This window comes from Vanellus vanellus (assembly GCF_965231255.1).
Source record: "Vanellus vanellus genome assembly, chromosome: 5".
Lineage (NCBI taxonomy): Eukaryota > Metazoa > Chordata > Aves > Charadriiformes > Charadriidae > Vanellus > Vanellus vanellus.
This window is the reverse complement of record NC_138910.1, coordinates 14,246,054-14,260,320: the sequence shown is the minus strand read 5'-3', so window position 1 is coordinate 14,260,320 and position 14,267 is coordinate 14,246,054. Positions and strand designations below refer to the sequence as shown.

General features: G+C 48.2%; 1 protein-coding gene across 2 annotated transcripts in view; it reads left to right on the top strand.

Annotated features, from left to right (window-relative positions):
* GLI2 (GLI family zinc finger 2) overlaps positions 1 to 10,672 on the top strand; it is a gene marked incomplete at both ends in the record, with an annotated part of 144,602 nt that extends 133,930 nt beyond the window's left edge. For both annotated transcript variants that reach the window (XM_082483275.1, XM_082483274.1), the window contains 3 exons: positions 3,524 to 3,805; positions 6,929 to 7,265; positions 8,316 to 10,672. In XM_082483275.1, coding sequence (XP_082339401.1) covers positions 3,524 to 3,805; positions 6,929 to 7,265; positions 8,316 to 10,672 — 2,976 coding nt within the window. The remainder of the gene's footprint in view (positions 1 to 3,523; positions 3,806 to 6,928; positions 7,266 to 8,315) is intronic.
* Between the last annotated feature and the right edge of the window lie 3,595 nt (positions 10,673 to 14,267).

Genomic DNA, 14,267 nt, shown 5'->3' with positions numbered 1-14,267 from the left:
ATGTCGGGATTGTCCTTCACCAGTGAGCCACTTCCCCAGAAGGACACAGGTTAAAATTAACCCATATCAGCACTCGCACTGGGTAGTTTGGGGTTGGTTTAAGGCTACACTGACCTTGAGGCCACGGGGGACCAAGAAGACATGCAACCTCTCGTCTGTTCAGTAACCTGCATTCCCAGTAACTGGTGTTGGACTAAAACATCATTTGCTCTCTGTTAAAGCCTCTTCCCCTCAAAGGTAGGCAGTCATGATTTAATCTCATATTTCAGGTGTTAGAAACTACTTGTTTTCCAGCCCTGGATGCTTTCTCTGCCTTCCTCCAGTGCTGGATCCAATGTCTCTTTTGCTGTTGCTATTACTACCTCATAACACTACAGTGTTAAGTCACTCTCTGTGTTCTTTCTCATAAGCTAAATAAGTCAATGAAGCCACTGAAGATTCCTATTACTGCACCATTTTTTTCCTGTCCTTAAATCAATTTTTCATCTCTCTTCCATCCCTAAGGATTCTCATGCGGATGGATCAAGAGTGCTGGTACAACTTTCGGTGCTGGATACAGACTCACTCTGCCCAGTTTGTGCACACTGAAGCAGTATGCGAGCTACTTTTTGCCCATAGATCATTTGAGCTCATACCTCTAGAGCTTTTCCAGGATCTTTTTTAGGCAGGCCAGAGTTTCCCTTCTGGTGGGCCAGCTGGTGTCCCATGTTCCTACATGTGGAATTTCAGCTTTGGCTGTGTTATTAAATGTCATTTCTTTGATGGGTTCAGTTTCCCAAGTGATCCAGATCAGTATCTGGGATGACTCCTCACTTCATCTGAGCAGAGCTTGGACACACTTGCAGGTCTGTTCCTTTGGGTTCCCATTGCACAAGAAGGTGAGGCTGTAGGGCAGGAGCATCCAACTCCTTGTCTGTGGTGGCCTCTGATCTAATATGCTGTCAGTTGGCACAGGCTGCATCCAACAACACAAAGTAAAGACTCAGATAACAGACAGGGATTTTATCCTCTGCTGTTGTTTCCCCTGGAGGATGCCAAAGCCTTCTCAGGTGCAGAAACAGCATAGCCACTAGTGGAGGATTTGTACCATACCAGCTGAGCCTTACCACGGGAACTACATGGCACTGCATGATCTTACATTTTGCAATCATGCTCACTCCCAAACTGCTGTTCAACAATCCTTGATGCAACACAGGCATGCCCCAAGACTTGTAGGACATCTGTAGGCTCCATATAATGGCTCTCTGGGCCATATATTTGAAACCCTCTTTTTGAGGAACACATAACATGATCGTTTGCAACAGATGACATCCCTCATGGCAAAGCTCATTGCATTGGGCAGAAGGCCCAGGTGAGGGTCCTGCAACCAGCTGTGGCCATGTGGTCATCAAACTGCACTGAGACCTTGGCTCACAAAACCACATAGATGCAAAGCAGGAATTTGTGGCTGTGAATATTTCCAATTACCCATTGGTAACTCTATTGTGGCTCCTAGCTACCTACTAAATATTTTCCTCTTCTTACAGTGTTTACGTGGGATACACCACAATTTCAGAATTAGTCATCCACGTCTCCTCTAGGGGGGAAGTTCCAGGTTCTCTGTATTTGTCTCCATCATTGTGTGACAGGACGTAGGTGTATGGTCCAAACATGCCAAAGTTCAAGGCTGGGGATATATTACTACACTGGCTTTTGTTTGATTGTTGAAATGTCACATGCACTATTTCATTTTAAACTTTTAGTGACTATTTGAATCCCTTCAAGGGATACCTTCAAAGTTATTCCTAGGAAAAGCACTTTCATCCCGTGACCGCTCTCCAGTGCATACACAAAAGAGTGGCATGAATTCACAGCCAGCCAAAGGCTTGGAGTGACATTTTCTCCAGTTCAAGCGAAACAAGGGTAAAACGCAAAAATTCAGTCCTGTGGAGTGCCTGGGGAGTTCTCCAGTTCTCCCACTGTAAGGAGTATCATGCTGTGTGTGTGTGGGAGCAGGAGGGAGACATCTGAGATATCTAAATTGTTGACTTCACTGGGCATACTCTGCATTAGATGGCAGAATCTGGATTACCCAGGGGACACGTGGTGGCGTGCCAACAAAACAGCAGTTGTGCTCAGTTCAGTTGCAGGAGGTATGGCCTGATGAAGAGGATGGTTGTACCCCTTAATGGAGTGTCTGCTGTCCAAGCAACATGTTACCCTAATTACTGGAGTCTGAAAAATTAGAGCTATTGGGCCTAAAGGATCTCTATAAAAACTCCTTGAACTGTTTTATGTAGGGGTTTTTAGCATGTGTGGTGGGGGTTCTGTTCTTTAGAATAGGCTTTAAGAGCAGCAGTAATATTTCTATAATGCCTCGTCCAAAAGGTTGCATGAGATTTATAAACAAACTATTTTACTTTTTGTGCTTTGGTTTACCCAGCTTTAAAAGATATTAAATATTTACCTCAGTGGGGTGTTATGAGGATTTAGTTTGTTCAAGTGATGTGCCAAGATCAGTCAGGAAGCATGTTTCTGAATAAAAAACAGACTTTCAGTGTTTTTCATGTGATGATGCTGGCTTTCTCCAAAGAATATATACTCCTCTGTATTTTTTCACTTAAGCTTCTGGTCGAAATTGCAAACAGATAAAATAAAGAATAGGAATGGTCATTTTGGGTAGCCTTCAAACAACATCTATCTGGGTTTTTTTTATGGATCTATCGTAGCGTGTTGGCAGAAAAATACTTAGAGTAGCTGTGAGGCTGAAAGCAGAACTTGTGATGAATTCAGAGCTTCCAGCGCAGCAGCACCAGCTCAAACAACTGCAGCGCTAATACACTTTGGAATTGGAAACTCAATAAAAAAAAAGTTAAAAGAAGAAAAGTATCTGTTCGCTGACTTCTGTTTTCAGAAGCATGGCTTCAGCCTTGTTTTCCTGTGGCAATCAATGATTCATGAATTCGGGACTAGAGTGCTATCGTCTGAAAAAAACATTGCATGCCTGTGGTTTGTTTTGCACAATAACAGATTTCAAGGTGACAGGTGCTGGAGTGGTATGATAGATTGGATAGGGTGAATCCAGTCTGGCTTGGTTTCACTGGAATTCCGTCAGCCAGAAGGTCTCAGACATTTTCTCGGTGTAGACCCCACCTTAGCAGAGAGAATGTGTTATGGCCAGTCCCCTACTTCACCTCCCTCCCATCCATAATCTGGAAACATTCCTGTGGCCACCCGAGCAAATACATACATGGGAAAGTAATATTAGGAAAGTATTTCGTGAATTCTTAGCTGTCTTCTAATCCAGAAACTGAAAACAAGGAGTTTAGCCAACATCAAATGACTGGCCAGGTCTGTGTGGATCAGCAGCAGCCCATATATCACATCTTCGAGATCTCAGTCTTACAGAATCCTGTGGAGCAGATGCTCCACATTTTGCTGCTGCCAGCTGCTATGCTCATTGTATTTTCTTGGCCCATACACTGTACCTGGAATATTTGGGCTTGTTCTAAATATAACCCAAGAATTTTTTTTGTATTGACAGAAACCCTACGTCTGTAAAATCCCTGGCTGCACGAAGCGGTACACAGACCCTAGTTCCCTCAGGAAACACGTCAAGACTGTGCACGGGCCCGATGCCCACGTCACAAAGAAGCAGCGCAACGATGTTCACCCGCGGCCACCTCCGCTCAAGGAAAATGGGGACAATGAGGCAAGCGCCAAGCAGAGCAGCAAGGTTTCAGAGGAGAGCCTCGAGGCCAACAGCACCACGAGGAGCATGGAGGATTGCTTACAAGTCAAAACGATAAAAACGGAGAATTCTGTGGTAAGAGCAGTTGCTCTTGGCAGAAATGACACGGTCCCTAATTTCTCCAACGGAATGGGGGCGTGAAGCATTTGCATGCCATTTACCTCTCCGAGCAGTTGCCCTTCACCTGCCAACACCCTAGAGTTCAAGTCCAGAGATGAAACTGCAGGTCAGGGCACAGTCCAGTACATTTTGCACCTTCCTACCCAGCATCACAAATTCCCACCCCTGTAGTCATGGGGGCCATGTGATGCCCAGTGTTGAGCCTGGCCTCCCTGTGCTGTGAAAGTGGGTAAAACTCAAGAGTGTTGTGGTCAAATGAGCTTTACCTACCTCAACAATTTAAATTCAGCAACGACCATAGGGCACAGAGTGATGAATGCTTTTTGAAGCAGAAGTCCTGTCTTCAGCAGTCCCTTTTCTCCTCCTCCTCCCTGCACCCTTCACTCCTTCACTGTTTTTCTTTTCAGGCTGCTGCTGCGCAGCAGTTTTGCCGGCACAACTTTGTTGTGGGCTGCCTGATGAAGCCAGTGGGGATAAAAGTAGCTGTTTTATTTTTGTTGGGTATCTTAAGACAAGTTCAATTCCTTGGTCCTGTCCATCATACACAGAAGCACAGAATCACTGGGGTTGGCAAGGTTCTCTTGAGATCATCTAGTCCAACCTCCCTGCTCAAGCAAGGTCAGCTAGAGCGGATTGCTCAAGAGTACTCAAATTCAATACACGAATCCCGGCTGCCACAGAAAATTGTAGTGGGATGATGGGGCAGGGGAATGAAACCAAGAATAAACATGGGAGCAAGGCTGTAGCCCACAGAGTACAGGCTTGCAGTCAACCGTGATCACGTTTTACAAGCACATGAGTGGCCACCAGCTGAAGCAAAGATGATTTATCAGCCTTCTGGGCATTATAGCAGCTCCATAGAAGGCAGAAGTTTGGAAGACGGTGCTAACGAGTTGTGTACTGTGATAGGCCCAAACACATTCAAGCCTCTTCCGCTCCATGCAGGGAGCCCACCTGCTCCTCAGCACACCACTGCTGGTGGAGGAGACCAAGCATTGCAACGCATGGGTTGCTTTTGCCTTTTGATGTTTCTCTTCTCCTTCATACGCAAAGTTCTGCTCTGCTGCACCAGATCAGAGTGGGGCTGGGTACAGCAGAAAAGGCCTTCACCTGGAAAGGAGAGTGTTCACACAGTCCCCAGACTTCTCACTAGAGCTGAAAGGACTTTGAGCTCCAAAATATATATTTTTCTTGATTTGAATCCAGGCTAAAAGATTGTTATTCCTGTGAAACAACATGCCCTGGAGCTACAAAGATTTTTGAAAAAAGTTAAGGGATATGTTGTTGGACAAATTACTAATGAGCAGCATGTTTCGGTTAGGAAGGAATTGAGTATTTTCACATCCATAATGTCTCTAATTGACTAAAGGAACAGTTTTACTGTGATGAGGCTCCGTATTGGGTTACAAAAACTGTGTGAGAACCACTGGACAGAATCACCTCTCTCCAGTACTCTTCCTCTGTGTGTTTTGGAGTTTTTTTTCTGTGAAAACATGGACACAGTCACCGCTCCCCATCCCGTTTCTCCTGAAGGTTGTTTTCCTAGGGCTCTGCACTCCCATGGTTGCAGCCAAGCCATCTCACTGGCAGCAGGGCCATGGGTCAGATATTCCTCTCTGCTCTCCCCATCCAGCACTGTATACTTCACTCATGCACATTTAACGGGTGGCATCTGACCTGGCGGTCCCACATCCAAATCCTTTTTCCTGGTTAAGGTCAGGGTGGTGGGAGGGATGAGATGCTTCACTGGTTCCCATCGCTCTGAGACCCCTTGTTTTGACCCATCTTTGGGTCTCATCCCAAACCCATGGAGACGGGTGGGGTTTTTATCTGGGCCCCCAAAGAGGGAAGGCAGAGAAGATGGGGTACAGGAGAGGGGGAAGACGTTGGTAATTTGTGTTGTATTCTGCACACCCCTCTTCCTCCTTTTACTAACATAGTCCTTTCTGTTAACGCTGTCTTTGTCCTAACAACCTGTTCTTTATTCCCACTTACCCTTCCTTACTCTACCTTCCTAAGGACAGTCGGTACTAAGGTGAGCAAAGAAATCCTTTGTATTAAAATAGCTGTATAAAGCATGGTGTCCTGCAGACCTCCTGTCTCCAGCTAACCCTGCGGGGTGGAGATGGAGGCGTGCAGAGCATTGGGGAGGGACAGGGGTATTTGCTTGAGTGCAGAAAGGGGGAGGACACAGTGCCCAACGATTCCCTTTGCCACCTTTCTCCCAACATCACAAATTGCCACTAAATCCTGGGATTGCAATCTCTATCATCCCGATTGAAGGGCAGTGAGGCCATCAGAGCCAGTCAGCCCTGCCCATGAGGGCTGCCACCGAGCAAAGTAGAACACTGCATCACCCCACACTCCCGCCTTGGCCTGGGGCAAAGTACGTTGTCTTTTCAGCTCTCCCATTTTCTGACAGTTGCTGGAGCGTGGGCCTGGAGCGGAGAAGCCCGGCATCCTGTCTGGTAGCAGCAACAGCTACCTCAGAGCAAGTTCAGACCACTTAAGTGTCTGCTGCAAACAAACTACTCAATGCGAAATGCAATTCCGAATGTAAATAAAATAAATATTTATGGTGCTTATCTGCCTTATCTGCAAGTGGGAGTTTGCAAACAGTGAACCAGGTTTTTATCTGGCTGGGAAGTTTGTCAGCTAACCTAATTATATGTTAGGGTATTTTAAAGGCAGAAATACGTTGTGTCTGAAATACTTAGGCCTTGATCCTACATTAGATAAGCCAGTGCTTGCTGCAATATACCTTGCACAACCAGGTAGCACGCTGCTTTTCTTCGAGAAGCATCCGTCCGTAATCTTTTGGAGGAACAGCGTTTGGTTTCTCTCCATCCTCCAGTTGAACCTACCATAATTTTTCTAGCTGTGGGGTGCTGCCCGTCCCTCCCCCCCGCCAAGGAAGGTGCCCCTGCCCCTGGTAGAGCTGAGATCCTGCAGCAGGGAATGGTAACAAGAGAGGGAAGAGTCTGGGATAGGGCCAAGCATGTCGAGCCTGCTGGGGATGTTGGGCTCCTGATTTCCATGTTTCCACCTGCCCAACTCCTCCTCTTTTCCTTCCCCAAGATGTGTCAGTCCAGTCCTGGTGGCCAGTCGTCGTGCAGCAGTGAGCCGTCACCCCTTGGCAGCACCAACAACAATGACAGTGGAGTAGAAATGAACATGCACAGCGGGGGAAGTCTGGGAGATCTGACAGCGTTGGATGACAACGCTCCTGTTGTGGACTCAACGGTCTCATCTGGTAATTCGACAGTCAGCCTGCAGCTAAGGAAACACATGACGACGATGCAACGACTTGAACAGCTCAAGAAAGAGAAACTCAAGACAGTTAAGGATTCCTGCTCATGGGTGAGCCCAGCTCCACAAGCCAGAAACACCAAGCTGCCTCCCATCTCAGGAAACGGTAAGCCCTGGGCCTGGGCCGTGTCCTGTAGGAACCCTCCAGAGCTTGACTCTGGTTTCATAACCAAGAGTCTGCGCTGGAGGAGGATCATTTCTCTGAGTCAGCCCTTGCTGGATAGAGATGTCAGGTAAAATGGGGAGCTTGGGTGTAAACATGGCCATCTGGTGATGTACGACAGAAATCCAGATGCTCAATGCTACAGAGCTAGAAAGGAGGCAGAAGTTATGGTGTCCTTCTTGTTCCTGGGCTTGCCCAGAACCCAGCCATAGCTGTCCTCACTGTCCCAGTGGCAGGCACAAGTCTGCTTGGGTTTGTTCCAGCAGTAACAATTCCCTGAGGGCTGCTGTGCCTCCAGGGAGACTGCTGGAGCACAGCAACAATCCAGACAAGCCCTTCGTCCTTGATCTTGCTCTGACAGACCTTTTGTCACTTTAAGAGCTCCTGGCTATTGCCTACAGCTTCATATGCTAGTTTCCTGCCGGCTGGGGATTCCTGATAAAGGCATCTTTATGGTCCCTTCAGTGCTTCTCTAACTTTGCCAAGAAGTCCCAAGGCATACGGCCTGGGTTATACTAAACCTCAGGGCTTAGTGTATTGGAGATTGGTTTACTCTGGGAAGAGCCTTTGAGTGTCAACTTCTGGGCTCTCAGCCTCCTATCCCTGACTGCTGTGCATCTGTGCCAGTGAGCAGCTGTGGTTACAGCTACATGCTGTCCCCATGGCACCGTTCTTCTCACTAGTCCTACTTTCTCCCTATGAAGAGAAGCCCATGTGGAGGCACTTCCTCAGCAGCTGAGCATCGGTGGGGTACACATTGCAAAGACTACAGCAAGGACTTCTTGTCTTCTCTCACCAGCCTTCTTGCTCTTTGTGCGTGGCCACAGAGCTGGAGATAAAGCTTTGAATTCACTGGCAGCAAATGAAATTCACTATTGTTCTGTAAAATATTTGGGGGTGGCTTTGTGTATATGTATTCTGGCACCAATAACACTACCAAGTGGAATTTCTCAGCTAACTGAACCTTTTTCTTCCCTGCAACCTTTCTCTTAGGCTCTATTCTAGAAAATAGTGGTGGTTCTTCTGCTACGCTGCCTAATCCCAGAATAATGGAGCTGTCTGTCAATGAGGTTACGATGCTGAACCAACTCAACGAGCGCCGTGATAGTACGACAAGCACCATCAGCTCTGCCTACACCGTCAGCCGCAGATCATCAGGGATCTCCCCATACTTCTCCAGCCGCCGTTCCAGTGAGGCTTCGCAGCTCGGACACCGTCCCAATAACACGAGCTCTGCTGACTCCTATGACCCAATTTCGACAGATGCCTCCCGTCGGTCAAGCGAGGCGAGCCAGTGCAGCGGGATGCCAGGTCTGCTGAACCTCACACCAGCTCAGCACTACAGGCTGAAAGCCAAGTATGCTGCTGCTACAGGGGGCCCTCCTCCGACTCCCCTGCCAAACATGGAGAGGATGACCCTGAAGAACAGGATTTCACTTATGGATGGACCAGATCCCACCTTGCCCTCCATCCGCCTCCCACCAGGCCCCAGGCGTTGCAGTGATGGTAACACCTATGGCTATCCGTCAGCTGCAGCATTTCCCCATGAAGTGCCAGGCAACTGCACGAGGCGCGCGAGTGACCCAGTGAGGAGACCTGCCGGAGAGCCCCAGGCCCTCCCACGAGTTCACCGCTTCAACAGCACCAACAGCATGAACCCCTTCCATCCTCCACACCCCACGGACAGGAGGAATTTCGGCCTCCAGAGCTATGGTCGCTCGGATGGGAATCTCCCCCGGCACACCTACTCACCCCGACCACTAAGCATCAGTGAAAACATCGCCATGGAAGCCATGTCCGGGGAGGCAGAGGCGCCTGTTGGAGATGATGACATCATGCTGCCAGATGACGTGGTGCAGTACATCAAATCCCAGAGCAATGGGACGACGGCCGAGAGCACTTCCATGGGGTACAGCAACGAGATGCAGAGCTTCCAGGGAAGTGGGAAGCTGCAGCCTCCAGCCTTGCCTGGCCAGCGCAGGATGGCAGTGGCTGAGGCAAGCATGAACCACTTGGGACCCATGATGCCAGAGTGTCCAATGAGCTTTGATGCTTCCTCAGACATGAATAAAAATAACATGCCTGTCCAGTGGAACGAAGTCAGCTCGGGTACAGTTGATATCATGTCCAATCAGTCAAAGCAGCAATTTTCGCAAGGGAACTTAGCGGTGGTCCAGCAGAAGCAGAACTTTGGTCAGTACCAGAACTACAACCAGCAGCAGATGCAGCTGCCAGAGAACAATATGAACGTAACGCAGCAGAGCTTTATGCAAAGAAATGTGGGCATGGACGGGCAGAGGCTAAACTGTATGCAGCTGAGGCAGCAACCGATGAGCCTAGGCCCTGGTATGAACCCCGATCTGGGTTTGCACACAGGGTATAACCAGCCTCATCAGATGATGAGCCCCAGTGCAATCAGTGGCAACCCAAATCAGATCTCTCCTTCTTGTAGCAGCATGGCAGCAAAATCCGGACCCCACCTTCACCCTCAGCAAATGGACATGGCGACCGACCCTTCTTTAATGGTCGGCAGCAACAGTGACCGCACAATGCTGGGCCAGGTCATGCACGAACCAAGTCAGCAGAGCTACTCATCTCAGCCGACCCACCTGAACTTCCCTATGGCGCAGGAGGCCTTTCATCAGCCCATCATGACCTCGAACCAGCCCAGCTTTGAGCCTCAGCAGAACATGATGGGCTCAGCCGCGCAGGCATATCCACCCGGCATGGTCCAGCCTCGTCCTCCACCCGAGCCGAGCCCAGCCAACAGACCTCGAGGCCTCCGCACCGTCCAGCAGCTGGGCTACATGAGAACTCCCCACCCTACAAACACCATCAGCCCAGGCCAGGAGGCGGGAGAGGCCGCGCATAAAAGAACCAGCGACATGTTGCCAGCACCGGCCCAACAGTGTGCAGATGGCACGAGGGAAAACAATTTGATGTACTATTATGGTCAAATCCACATGTACGAACAGAACAGCAGCTTCGATAATCATGCGGACTGCCGGGTCAGACAGCAGCAGTGTGCGCTGAACAGCAAGCCAGCCGCTCTGCCTTCCCCGGGCGCGAACCAGGTGTCCAGCACGGTGGACTCGCAAGGTCTTGAGCCGCCCCAGATAGATTTTGATGCCATCATGGACGATGGGGACCATTCCAGCCTGATGTCAGGAACCCTGAGCCCCAGCATCCTGCAGAACCTCTCCCAGAATTCTTCTCGCCTGACGACTCCACGAAACTCTCTGACACTGCCCACCATACCCGCAGGAATAAGCAATATGGCAATAGGCGATATGAGCTCCATGCTAACCACGCTGGCAGAAGAGAGTAAATTTCTAAACATGATGTCATAACAGTAAAGCACAAGGCCTTAGCGCTATCCAAGGGGCTGCGTGTGAAGCAGTTTTTATGAATGTGCTTTTCAAAAATAGTCTGTTTCAATAGAGTAGATTCTTTTTTTATAAGTATTAAATACATTAAAGGGATCCAAAATGAAAATTTTAAAAAAGTTTCTGTACAGAATTATATAAACTATATCCAGGCAGTTCAGCACCGCAAGGATGCACCTCTAGTGTTATTTTTTTGGCTTGGTTTCCCAGAGCACTGAACAATATCACCACCAAGCTAGGAGACTGCATGAGCGTGGTTAGAGATGAAACCCTCCCTCCCCGGCAGCCCTGTAAATAGCACTCCCCATCATTTTCCGTTAGTTGCGTTCACAAAAAATTCCATTTTCAACTCACCCCAGAAAGAAATGGGAGGATGCGGTTTTGATCAGAATAAAAGCCATACTATCTATTCTGCTCTGATGAGAGTAGGGTTTAGTTACGTCTCCAAACAAGCCCTCTGCCAGCAGTATTGTTTTATACCGTAAATAGCTTTGTACCTTGCAAAGAGCGTTGATTCCAAACGGCTTCTCAGCAAAGTGCCTTACCGTGCTTTCGTGTTAAGTAGCCAAGGCCTCTCTTCCTTTAAAAATCAAATATAGTGTATTGCCAGAAGCGTATACGAAATGTACATTTATAAAAACATAGTGGTGTTTCTGAGAAAACATTGGAAAGACACATTGATGAGACACATAAAAGGTGAATGCACACTTTGATCAGATGTGTTTACAACGTGGTTTATATCATGAGCAGAGGCCTGGGAACAGCAATCACTGGGAAATAATCCCCCGTGGCAGGAAGGCTCCGGCGTGCAGACTGACACGCAGGCATAACTTTGCGCCCTCTGAGCGCAGTGACTTTCTGCGGGAGCCCCGCATACATCTTTAATGTCAGGTTTCTGAAGCGCGCATTACCATATCCCCGTGCAGCTTTGCAACGGCTTCTCTTTCTGTTGGGTTCTCCATGCTAAGGTGCTCACCTACAAAAGCGGTGGTGATGGAGAGTTTTATGATCGTTTCAGCCCGAAGTGCGCTGTGGCATCATTGTGGGAGCTGGTTTGTCTGGCCAGGGTTCGTCTTTGTGATATACTCCTTGCAGGGCTCTGCCTGGGCTCCGTGCACACAACAGGCGTGTGGCTGCACTGACGCGAGGCCAAGCGTGAGCAACACCCTGCCAGGAGGCTCGTTGCCACGTACCTAGTGCTGCATTAATGTGTCCCACAGCTTTAGTCAGCGTGAAGAGAGCTGCTGTATCCAAAATATATGTCATGGACAACCCAGGGCATCAGTTTGGGTAGTGCTTTGTGCTACAGTATACAGCTGCTCCTTGTACCCAGCCTGGTCCAGTTCAGCACTGCAACTACAGTCTACGGCACAGGCAAATATCTGGATATTCTCCAAACAGGTATTTGAGTCAAAATAGTAGCTCGGTCAGTGAGAATCTCTTGGAAACATCCTTGGGGAAGAGATGGGAGGAGCAAGGCTTCCCAAAGCCAAATCCTCCACCAAAATATAACTGCTTGTAGTAACAATCAGCTGTTTCCAGGCTGGTCCCACCTGGCACTGAAGTCGATCTTAGTTGCATTATTTATTTTTACTGTAGTTAGACAAAAGGGTAGAAGCGGTGGGGTGCATGTACTTGGGCAGGAAGCACTGCTTAATTTCTGACTGCATTGGATAAGGACGACTCTCCTCATCCTCCTCTCATAGCATCACATACTTTGTACCCAGTATGTTGAAGAGCAGGGGAAAAGTGTGACATCCCCCCAGGTTCTCACAGTTTGACCGGACAAGCATCTGCAGAGCTTCACTCTATCCTTCCCATCTCCCCTCTCCCCCTCATATCAATGTGATGTTCTCACTTGTGTCCAACTCTGTCGCCAGCACGGGACAGGGGCAGGTCTATAAAGGTGCTTTCTGGTGTCCCTGCTTTCCTTTTGCACAAACAGATGTCAGGCTCTCTGTTCCTGGCATGACCAGGGGCTGGCATGAAAATGCCACGTGTTACCTTCAGGCAAACTTTGTGATATCGGATACTCCAGCAGCCATTCTTGGCAGTGGTGGGTTGGGACAGCCCTGCTGCCAGGGAGCCCTGGGTATGGCTGGTGCAGGGAGGTGCCACTCAGCATCCTGCGATCTCATCCATCCTGCGAGCTCATCCACCCTCATCCCAAATGCAGAGGGTGTGCAGAGGACGGTCTTCACCCCTCGGGTTCCCCATGACTCCTGCTGATGTCCAGGGTGCACGAGGATGGGAAAGCAAAGCAAGGTGCCCGGCTGTTTATCTGTGTCTCCCTTGAAAGTTGTGTTTAAAGGGATTGTTTTATAGTCCGCTGTATATATTCTTCTGCAGTTACTGACCTTGCCCTTACCTTTGCATTTATGAAAAGAGGGCAGTACGTATTTTAGGACATTGTATGTTGTCCCGGACGCTTGGAGTACAACTGGGCATCCCTTGTGTAGAGATGGATCAGGCTTTCGTGCGTCCTTCAACTGCTAATCTGATTTTTTCAACAGCTGCATAGGGCAACGATGGCTACTGAGTCCCTCTTCACAGATATTTCATTAGCAAAAGATCAAATACAAAAGCAAAACCAAATCTCCAATGACTTGAGATTTCTCAGACTTTCCAGTGGTGGTCTTCCTTCATTTACTGAAAAAGTATTATAATAACTATTCCAGCACTGTATATATTATGTATAGAAGACATCATTACTAAAAGTACTGTAGGTGAATTGTTCTGTCAAATTTATATCTTAAGAACATTTTTAGCTGTTTTCTACATCATAAGAACGGAGGTAACATGCTGAACCTGTATATAAACCTTTTGTACATTAAAAGTAATTTTTTTCATAATTCCTTGTGCCTGTTGTTAATGCCTTTTATTGGTAATGGTGGTTGGTCCTGGTTTGTCATTGCCACATCAATACAGTTGATTGGACTCTGGTGGTGCTTAGGAACAGCTGGTGAGGAGCTGGATGGGCTTAGTGTGTGAGTCACTGCTGGATGTGCAGTGGTCTTTCCTTGAAGAGCTTCCAGTCAACGATGGGATGGAGGTGGCAGAAAGAGAGACAGTGAAGCCGGGGTGCTGCTGCAAGCACAGCCATGCTGCTCAGGTGGCTTTCATTTGCCTCTTGGCAGAGCTAATTCGAAGGAGGAAAACAGTGCAGCAGGGACAGCACAGGAGAAGGGCTCAAAGCAAGGGCTGGAGAAATTTGGCAACCAGAAGATTCATGGCAAAAATGGCTTGTTGACTATCTTTGTCAGTGTCCAAAAGGAGACAGATCAGCAGAGAGGAGACAGCAGAGCTGTGATGGGCCATGACAGCAATTAGTTGAATATTGAGTTTGAAGAAAGGAGAAATTAATCTGTCCGCTATGTATGTGATGGGAAGCAATAATATGATAAGCAACAGACACATCACTCGTGATCCAGTTAGAAGATGGTCCAATCCAGTGATGGGAAAGATCTCATTTGACTGCAGCAAGAGTTAGCTCAGCCACTCAAGAGACTGATTTTCAACTTGATTTTGTAGAGGTCAGTTGGTGTGGGCTGGGCTAGAG